Source organism: Thalassophryne amazonica, chromosome 2, assembly GCF_902500255.1.
Source record: "Thalassophryne amazonica chromosome 2, fThaAma1.1, whole genome shotgun sequence".
NCBI lineage: Eukaryota > Metazoa > Chordata > Actinopteri > Batrachoidiformes > Batrachoididae > Thalassophryne > Thalassophryne amazonica.
The window spans coordinates 51,431,346-51,442,693 of record NC_047104.1 but is presented as its reverse complement, the minus strand read 5'-3'; the positions used below and the strand labels follow the sequence as shown (position 1 = coordinate 51,442,693).

At 40.3% G+C, this 11,348-nt stretch overlaps 1 protein-coding gene across 2 annotated transcripts in view; it reads right to left on the bottom strand.

Moving 5' to 3' along the window:
* Nucleotides 1-11,348, bottom strand: part of cylda (cylindromatosis (turban tumor syndrome), a) — a 61,455-nt gene that overhangs the window by 18,325 nt on the left and 31,782 nt on the right. The window contains exon 7 of one of the 2 annotated variants that reach the window (XM_034186122.1): nt 1,651-2,039. In XM_034186122.1, coding sequence (XP_034042013.1) covers nt 1,651-2,039 — 389 coding nt within the window. Of the gene's footprint in view, nt 1-1,650; nt 2,042-11,348 lie in introns of both variants that reach the window. The other variant, XM_034186128.1, reaches the window with a different exon arrangement.

The following is an 11,348-nucleotide window of genomic DNA, read 5'->3' as shown; positions in this document are numbered from 1 at the left end:
GGTCGGGGCGTGGAGTAATCCATCAAAAGTGAAAATCCATCAAATGTGAAACGGTAATTCTGTATCAGAATCCACATCAATATTTTTGTATGGTAGCTTAAATTCACCCATTTCAGCATCATCATCAGTATGTGACGTTCTCTCACTCTCAGAAAACAGCGCCATTAATGACATCTGCGTAGCAGCGCAGCTGGTTACGGCACGGAGTAATACATGAAGTCATACAGCCAAGTGGGGGCCACACAAATACTGAGTACAATTTTGAGTTGCTACAATGAAATTTTGTCAAAATGGACAAGCCTGCCACATCATTTTTTCATTTTGATTTTCAAGGTGTCTTTGAATTCAGCCCTCTGTAAGTTGACAATTTTCATTTCCATCAGTGTGGCATCCTTTCGTTCCTAACACATTACTCAGTCCATATCAGGAAAGATAACATGATTTTTTTTTTTCCCCACTGAGATCTGATGTGTTTTCAAAGTGACCCATGTGAATGTTCAAAGCAAGATTACTATTCTAGCTGTGTTTGATCATCCTGCACTATCAACTCTGATGTCAAGAAATTTTTCTAAACTGTGTTGCATAATAACCACAGACTGTATATATGGACAAAGCCTGCGTGATGTCACCCACAGGTTCTCTATCAAGACCCGGAGCAGCTGATATAAAACCCCACATCTGGGTGTCGCCATGTTGGCAGCAATGAACTGTTTAATGCATAAAAGGGTGGGGCATGGGTGGCTCAGTGTGTAACGAAAGAAGCCTGAATACGCCCCTCTCTTTGAGTCCAAACCACCTAAGCTAACAGGCAAAGCTCGGTTTGCGTGTTCATTAAATTATATTTTTGGGTGCAGCAGTTCTCATAACAATTTGCTTTGGTATGAACATTAAAAGTTATGAGCTGCTTATTTTCTCAGTAATCCTGCAGTAACCGGACCTATACCAACAGCTCCTAAAAATAGTATGGCTTTAGTATACTACATTAAATGCCACAAGAATTTCACTCAGCGTGAATATTAAGCAGATACGTCGTAGATGATCCCTTACAACGCTTCAGCACACAATAACCCATATTATTCTGGGAGTTTGCAGTAAAATACCCCAAAACAGCAGACACCGCCTCCACAACAACGAGAAGTCGCATCAAGAAGATTCTGAGTTATTGTCAGATGCTGTAAGAGGCGGAGTAACTGGGCTCGGCCACTGTCACTTAAAGCGACCACGCCTCTAATAATACAAAGGTTTCTGTCTTAAAATGTCTTAAATTAAGAAGTTAGAAAAAAATTCACGCCCTGTTATCATAGTGGGGGAAAATATCTATAGAGACCAAAACCATTTTTTTAACCAAGCTGTAAGGATGTTTATTTCTGCTCTAAAGTTGGACATTTTAACATGGACTCCTATGGGAATGTGCTCTGTTTTAGAGCCAGCCTCGAATGGCCAGTTAAGGAACTGGAATTTTTTTCGTCTTCTGGTAAGGCTTCATCTGAGAACATCGAAGCTTCCCGCTTGATAATAACACACTCTCAAATCTCCAAAGTTCAATCTAGAACATGTGAAAAATTTTGTAAGAACAAAAACATGTAAATCTGTCAATATTTATTAAATGGAAGTAGTACAGGAGAATGCTTTTCTACTGTGTTGTCTCACCAACTCAAGGCCAGCCAAAGGCTCCAGTAGGCCAGGAGGTAGACCCACCCAACGGATGACACCACAGAGAGGCGGGTTCTCCTTCACCTCCACCAGGGAGCCCACTTCTAGACCTGACTGTCCTCGGGGAGGGGTGGGAGGCCGTGGTGAAGGGGGAGCAGCAGGAGAAGGAGGCTCAGGCTGCTCTCCCATCACTGACTGTACAGAAAGGGAGAGGGGCCCATGACTCATGCTGCCATTGGGCCCAGCTTTCCTGTTCAGGCTGAAGGGTAGAGAGTGGAATTTGTTGTCACTGGACAAAGAAACAGAAGCCGGAGCTCTGGAAGGCGGCGAGGACTGGTTGAATTCAGGGGGTGTTTCAGTAAGTGACTTGGCAGGGTCCTCCCCAACTGTGTGAAAAAGATCAAAAATTAGTCCAGCTAATGCAATCAAATCATCAGTCCGTAAAGGAAAACTCAAATTCAGAGGTCTTCAACTCATTCCAGAAAGAGCCATCAAGGTGCAGGCTTTCTTTGCAACCCACTCCACCATGGGCCTCATGTACAAAGCGTGAGTACGAACAAAAATGTGGTGTGCGTACGTAAGTCCATCTCCACGCTGACATTCAGCTGTATCAAAAATAAAATGACCACAGAAATGTGTGGTGCATCACACAAAAATCCTGGCTGGCAGACACGTTTCTACAGCAATTGTTCCACTGCCGACACGTGGAGGTGATGCTGGGAACCGTTAACAACATGAAAATATGACATCACCAGAGTGATGTGCACATCAGAGACTCACTTATGAACAATTAACACACCCACATGTATGCAATTATATGGGTGGATATAACAGTATGCACAAAGTGATAAGGAAAATGGCATTAACAATAGCTACGTTAGCATTGTTAGAAGACCTTTCAAATGGTGCAATCCGAGGTGAGCATATATTCAGGGAACAAGAGGATTTACTTTTAAATTGACAATAACTGGCTCATAAGCCAAATTCGATTATCAAGGCCAGTGTCACTGGAGTTATGCGCAGAACTGTAGCCGGGCCAGAGCGCAATACGGCAAGACGTCAGGGGTTGTCTGTGCCCACACAGGTGCTGACCACGCTGGGTTTCCTGGCAACAGGGGCATTCCAGTGGGACCTCGCCAATCGGTTAAGAGTGTGCCAGTCAACCTTGCACCAAGCCATTCAAGCTGTATGGAACATAATCTTATGAATGTCATCATATGATGGTGCCTAAACTGTTTTTGCTAATAGGAAACATTTGAATTCCATCAATGTTCAAATCATATGTGGTGCACAAATCCATCTAACTAACATTGTGGCAAGGTGGTCTGGTTCAACGCATGACTCATTCAGCCCAGTCTCACGTTTTTTTTTTCGTGCTCCCGTCACGAAATGAGCCAAATTTTCGTGACGGGTGTTTTTTTTTTTTTTCTTTTTTTTTCTAACTCACTAACCTTACTCCTACCCCCAACCCTAACCTTAACCATAACCTAATCATACTCCTTCCCCAATACCCACCCCGACCCCCCCGCTTCACTTTTAATTTCGTGCAGCCATCACAGAATGAATTAGCATGAATTTGTGCTGCTGTGATGAAAATGAGGCACTTTTCGTCACAATATCACAAACTAATAGATTAATGTATATTTCGTGCTGCTGAATCACGACTTGCCGTGAGACCAGGTTGGACTCATTCATCCTGACTAACAGCGTGGTTGGGGCAGCCCAGTTTCACACCTTTTTTTTCATGCTCCCATCATGAGTTGATTGACATTTCCATGATGGTTTTTTTTTATTATTTTACTATTCTACCCCTAACCCCTTCTCCTAACCCCAACCATAACATAACTGTCTCCCTTCCCCTAACTCCCCCGTGTCACCCCGCATTTCGTGCCCCGTCTGGCATGTGTGCGATGAGTTAATAGTTTATTCGCGTAATTGTTCCGAATGAAAACCCAAATGAAAACCCTTCCAGGCACATTTGGGCATGTGCGCATTCAAATATGTATTTTGTTGTTATTATTATCTTTTTTTGTTTCTTGAGTGTGAAACTAGAGCTTCTTAACAGGCCCCCTTTTGTTCAGTATTTGTCAATAAACACATGTGTAAAGTTGTGAATGTCACACACTGCCAGCCGCGGTACTCCACACGTTTTACTTCAGTATGTGTGCGTTGCACTGAGTCCACAGCGTAGGGCTACTAACTCTTTTACTGTTTCATGTTTATTTGACACGGTACCAAATAAATTATCCTTGCTTGTCTTCACGTCATCTGTAGCGCCCACTTAGTATAATTTCTTTTCTGTGTTCATGTTAACTGATCTGACGGAGGGGGATTCCCAGCTCCCAGGGCATATTTACATGTATTTGCATATTTAAATAGGGGTGTAGAAAGGGAGGAGCATGGTGTGTGTGCACATGCGCTCAATTCCATGTTCAGTGGAATGTACAAACGGAACATGCATGGATACATGCGTACACACACTTTGATACATCTATATATTTTTGTGCCTACGTGAGTTTCTGGGTTTTGGTGTACACCATGTTTCAGCAGGAAATCCACACAAGTCTTTGTACATGAGGCCCCCTGTGATTTCACTGAATAACATCACTTTGAGCAGATAGAATCAGTTAATCAGTGAAATCACGTGGTGGAGTGGGTGGTTGCAAAGAAAACCTGCACTCTCTTGGCCCTTTCTGGAATCAGTTTGAGACCTCTGCTCTAGTTTAATATTTTAAGGCTTTGTGGTTCAAATGCTCCTAGCCTGGTTTGACTTGGTAACAGCAACATTAACACATCTTCAGGTTATAACAACCACATTGGTGAGTAGCACTTTAGTATAACCAAAAGAAAAGAAAGCCAAACTATGAAAAATAAGATCCAGATTGTAATAAACATGAATTTCCCTTTAAGGGGTCATGTTATCTACTTTTTCAACAAGCTAATACATGAAAAACAGTAAAGATTGTATTCAAAAATACAATAAATCAGGTTCTCGTTTTTTTTTTAAATCAGGTCCTTCACAAACAACCCAGTTATGTGCCTATGTCATCATCTTGACAGGGGGCAAGAAAGCCTTGTTCATATTGCCCAGACTAGCAAATCATGAATTCTGTTTGCATTACTTTTGAACAATCTGGTTCAAAAACTTTGTAATGATTTTGTGTTCAGTATTTGGCTGCACCAATTAACATGGACATATTTAGTCTTTGTAAGCATATTTTATTCTCCAGATTTCCATCAGACTGAGAAAGTCAGTCCCATGAGAAGGTAGTTCCTATGTAACCACAAAAATGTGAGACTCCTCAACAACATTCCAATGTTATATTCAGACCAAAACCCATTAAGCACAATTTGACCCCTTTAAGGGATAACTCAGTGAGATGCTAAAGTTGGTTGTATATCTGTACATGAATATCAACACCCAGAGTGCACCTGAACATCACTACAGTTAGGTGAGAACTTCAACCACTGGACATGATTTTCAGAAAAGTTAAGTAAGTACTTTGTGGTTCCCAAAGGAAAAAGAAACCAGTACACCAGCCACCAAAAGGCAGATGATAACAAGAAGATGTAAGTAGCAAGCATAAATATGATTCAAGCTGGAAAACGGTGATGACAATAAGCCAGAATGAAATAAACTAGTAGTCTTGGCCCAACAAGAAGAATTTTCATAAAAAAGAAAAAGTGTTAAGTCTGTAGTGTTTTTGGGGCACTATGTCCTTACTGTCTTAAGAACATTTTCCTTTTTCCACTTAAATGCATCCTGAAATAGTTAGGTAAGCGCTGAAGGACATATTTAAATTAATTATAGTGTTTCTTTTAAATGAAACACCTAAATCATAAAACTGAGATTAGTGTCACTAAAACATCAGCACCAGCCGTTCTCTATAGTTACATCAAATGTTGTCTCTTCCTTGGAGACACCTGAACATCTGAACACAATGCTGCAGATCTGATAAGCTTCCTGCCTGATTAGATGGAAAATTGAGTTTAATCTAATAACACCATTCAAGCTTTGCCAGTTGAATTTGAGTTACTGTAACCATTAAAGATCACGACATAATACTGAAGAAAGTTAGATGGTCTGTACTTCTATCACGCTTCTCCATCTGGTGTACGTAGCGCTTCAAAACGCTTTACAAAGATGTCTCACATTCACCCTTTCTCTCTCTCTCTCTCTCACACACACACACACACACACACACACACACACACACACACACACACACACACACACACACACACACACACACACACAGATGCAGTCTGCTGGCATGGAAAGCTCCCAACTGTGCAACAAGAGCAACTTGGGGATTAAGGGACATGCTCAAGGACACCTTAGTAAGTTTTCTGCCTGTGGGGAACAGAACTGAGGATCTTCTCTAACAGTCACCTGTAATGGTACCTCAGTAATATGGAAATGGTTTGGTAATGCAAGAGTCATTGTGTAAGGATTTTTAAAATGTAGTAGCAAGTAGCAGTCTGTGGCTGAAAAACTCCTTTGTCCCTCAGGCCATCAGACTGTACAACTCCTCACTCAGGGGGAGGAGGAGTAACAAGAAGACAGAGGACAGGAAGGAGAGGAACAGTAGTAGCCAGTAAACTAGTATTGATCAGTATGTGTGGTATTTATATTTGTGTATTCATATTTATATTTGCAAACTGTTTTTACTTTCACTGTGTGCTGCTATACAATGCTGCTGGAACCTCAGTTTGCCTGAGAGAGTCTTCCCAAGGGATCAATAAAGTTCTATCTAATGTAATTTAATCTAATCTAACATGGCAAATCAGGAATTCAAGGAATGTAAATTTGTGACAGAGGATTGTGAATTTGAATAGAATTTGATGACTCAGGGCAGAGGCGTCATGGACTATCACCAACCTGTTACCACGCATTACGATTAATCACACGAATCCCTGGTGAATCATCTGGAATCATTACACACTGTCACGAATACTGTTTTGCGCTGTTGCGCTCCATTGTGAATTGTCACGTCTTGCCTTACGAATGTTGCGAATCAGGCGAATTTGTTATACATATGGCTCCACACACAGCTCACAGTCATCCTACCATCAGCTGCTGAACAGTTCCTATTGTTCCAGATTGCTCAACACCATCCAGATGGATCCACAGCAGGAACAACAGCAAGAGGAATGACCGCAGGAATAACAACTGCAGGAGCACCGACTATGCACCACATTGCTTCTTTTGCATACTGCAGGTAGAAAAATGAACTGAAGAAATGCAGTGCAGCAGGGTTTATATCAATCCCAAGTGGGCACGTGTGAGAAAGCAATGATTCATAGTGGGGCACAACGATACATGACGCTGCGTGAAAGCATGTGACAATCGTGTCAGTTTTTGACAGCTTTTGTGTCCATTCATGTAACAATGCGTGAACCACTCAAAGAACCATCAAGAATACACTACGAATGCTGTCAAGCTCTGTTATGGATCACCACTAATCGACACGCTCAGTTGCAAACTCCAGGAATCGGGGTTATTTGTGACATTCATGGAAGAATTTTTGGCAGCCAAAAACATGCTCCACGAATATAACGTATGTCACATACCGACACGACCGAACGGACAGCTCGGGACCCTATTCAGATGCGTTAAGTCCCATTAAGAATGTCAGGAATGTGCCACAATTGACAGGAATATGACATTCCTAATGCATCCTGCCTATGTGTAAATGCAGCATTAGGCAAAGTCCCTGATCCCCAAGTTCCTCTCAGGGTGCATCTGTGCGCTTTGCACGGCAGCAGCCTGATATTGATGTGTGTGTGTGAGAGTGTGTGAGTGTGTGTGAGTGTGAGAGAGAGAGAGAGAGAGAGAGAGAGAGAGAATGGAGGACATCACTGTAAAGCACTTTCAGGATTTGCTTCAGAAGCGCACCATCAAAATGTAGTGCATTTACATATATGGTGCATGGACTTAATCCAGGAAACAAATTTGCAAACATGTATGGTCCTCAATGCATGTCAACAAAAGAAAAACAACAACAACAAAAAAATACTGGTAGCTACAAATGCTATCCTTCAGCCTCCATGGCCGTAAAATCCCTGAGTGGCAGAATTTCTCTAGTGTTAGCAAGACCATCTGACCTGTGACCTCAATCAAGCTAACAATCCAATTAGTGACACCCACCCAGCTGCCCAGGTAGCAACAATACTCCATCTGGGGAGAGTAAAAATCTCAATCTCATTTTAAATGTCTATTACAACATATTGGCATTGACAGGAAACGATGCCTACGAGGTCAAGTGCGTTTACACCCAAATCAGGTAAACAGTGTGTACGGAATCACAGTGCTTGCCAAATCTCAGTTCCTGAAACATATTTCAAATTTGCAATAAGAATTTAGAAAGAAAAGTTCTGCACAACAGGTGCACTGTAGAACAAATCACACTGTTTAAATATATGACTATGAAGGAGGATTTCACAAAGCATTCTTGCAGACTAGAATAGAATAACTCAATACACATTTTGGAAAATATTCAACTCAAGACAATATAATATCTGAAATATCTGGAACTGCACCATAAACAACACTCCTCTTGAGTTAGTGAGGATAACCTTTCATCAGTGAAATCACTGATGATTTGAGCTTGCACCCTCTTCCTTTCAGCCACAGGGTTGGTCATCACTGAATTATATAACACATGCTGCCTGCTGCAGCACTTTCTCGACACCATCACCAGAGGGTGCTGAAGTCTTAATTTCTCAAAGCCTTTGGTGGGTGCAGCAAAATGAGCCAGCTCTTTGACATGACCTTTGAAAATATTAAGAATCTGCAATTTTGTGCAAACAACTGTATCCGAGACATTTGAAGTATGAAGCCAAATGCTTATCTGAATCACAAACCAAATGATTTGTGGTAACCACTCAGAAAAGTTGGATAACGTGATGTTTTTACTTCAAAAATTCATGTGTGAAAATGCAGCTCTGTCCAACAGTACTTCTTGCTCCATAGCTGCTTTCCACTTCACTTGCATTTTCAACATGGACAGATGTGACCCAAAATTCTGACATAACTAAGTCAGCAGATTTAATGTGTGTCATTTCTTCCACATAAATGGACACAATGAAAGTGTTAAATAAAAAAATAAAAAAAAGCACAAACATTACTTAAATTGTGGTTTATAACAGTTAGCAACTGAAGACTCGATCTTGAGCATCTTGCATTCTTATTTAGGCAACGTGACACTAAGAGGTCATACTGGAAACTGGTCAACGCTCATCAAACTAGTACCTCATTTTTGTGCCCCAGGTTGGCACAGAGACAGGAAATAATGCTTTTTGCTTTGCTGGCCCCAGTGACTGTAATAATCTTCAATCTAACCTTAACTGACAGCAACTGCAGTATTGCCCCACAGAACTATAGGCCTGGCGGCCTGTCAGGCCAACAAGAGCCCCTGAAAGGCCAAAATCATTTTTTGTTGTTTTCTCATTATTGTCATTGGCGTTCTTAAAAAAAATAAAGACAAATATCCATTAATTTCACACGCAAAGCCTCCACATCTGTCACCCACTCAGCCTTTTTGTGTGTGTGTGTGTGTGTGTGTGTGCGCGTGCGTGCATGTGTCAAAGCATCTTGCACAGTGGGCAGGAATGGACGTAAAGCTCACAGTGAACAACAAGGCCTTCTGCAAGAACTGTCAATAATTGTAAATCATGTGATTTGATGCATTATTGTAAATGTTACATGCTGGTTCCTGTGGTGATCTGTTAAAGTTGTGTCAATCAATCCTTGTGATGTTAAAATGCAGAAAAATACCATTCAGCACCATAAGTGCAAACTGTGTGACCACGATGTTGGTATGTTGAGTGAAAGGCATAATTTGTGTGGGTGTTTGGCACTGTCTGTCGCTGTGGTTGTATGACATGTAAAAGGCTTGTATTTGATTATAAGATGCACCCATATGTTTCATATGTGTTTGCACAAAAAAGTCTTATATTCGTGCTAAGATGGTGTTGAATCATATGCTATATTGCTTTACCTTCAGTTAGATGTTACATCCCAAGCATAAACTGTTCCCAAACTGAAGACAGTAGTAACATAAAAGAAACATAGTTGTAACCTAAATGTGGAACGTGGCCCTGAAGAAGTTGAGTGTGATAACACTTGAACATGACACATTAGCTATTTTGAACACAAACATTTATACAGCTGCAAACTGCTACATCTGAAACAGTATGTGCACTGACATACAGTTCTGTAGGTACACCTGCCGAGGTAATACCACCATTATTTAGATTATGATTAACTTTGATTGTTATAATTACTGAGCATCTCTCCAAATTTTTGTGCCTTCATTGTTATTCATGACCAGAATATGAACATGTTTCAAAGCAGTGCATATAAAATACAGCCTTAAACAGAGTAAAGTGATCATACCCACAAAGCTGTGTATGTATAAAACAGTGAAGCCTTCACCCACAATGCCCCATCCCAAAGAAAACAAAACAGACAACAGGACACATTACAATATGTTTTCTAGAAAAAATAATCACAGCTGCCATGAACAGTGATAGCATGAGCACAGGAATTGCTATTATTTCCCTTTGCATTTTTCCGGTCCATTGACAAATGAAATGTATGTCCTTGCACTATAAGCTGCAAAACAAGCATACAACAATGTGGCAATGGTATGACTAAATTACCGAGACACAATACCAGAAATGGAGGCTTTTACTAATGCTTTGAATGGGGGTTACAAATAATAAAAAATACAAATTACATATTGAACTTTCCAAATAAAGTTATTTATTTGAGGAGAAGCTTTCAAAATTAATTCAATCATTAATTGCAGTCTCATGTGCTGTCAAATCTTGTTTATCACCTTGAGATGAGTTATGATTTGGCACTGTATAAATGAAGTGTCTGTCTCTGCCAACAAAATAAATAAATGCATACATACATACATAAATAACAACAGCAAAGTAACTCCCATCACTGAGCATTATTAAAAACCTTCTCCAGCACCAATTATGTCATGCAGGTGGAAAGTCATATTAAATGAGGGTGTAAGACAAATGTTGAAAGTTCTTTATAGCAAGCTACTGCATCAAATTTATATTTTTTATTTTGTTTGTTTTGTCCCGTAAAACAAAACTGAGCTACACATTTTCTTCAGGCTTGTTGTAACTTCATGCTGTCAAGTCATTTTAAAGAATGGAACCCGACTGTTTCAATGCCAGCAAATATTTTAATTCAGACAGTGAGTTGTCCTTGAGAACACTGATTAATTTAACTTAACATAAAATTTCTGAAAATTGTAAGTTGTAACATCAGACTTTGTTAATACTAAAGGCAAATTTTCTTTGATGTCACTTTGTGTTTTCAAAGTAAATTACAGGGTCTGTTTGACTGAGGAAAAAACTCTATTCTAGTCTGCACATGTGCAACCTATTCAATAGTTCAGGTCCATAAGTATTTGGACAGCACACAGGCATGTTTGTAAATTTCCCTCTGTACACCACCAGAGTGGAGCTGAAAGGAAACAAGATGTGCTTGTAGTGTAGAATGTCAGCCTTAATTCAAGGGAGTTTAACAAACGTTTCACATGAAACATTCAGGCTTAACAGTGATTTGTATACATAGTCCCACTATTTTCAGAAGACAAAACAAGTAACTTAAGTAATTAACAAATTAAATATGAGAATTAGTGTCCCTATAAATCACTTTTTAA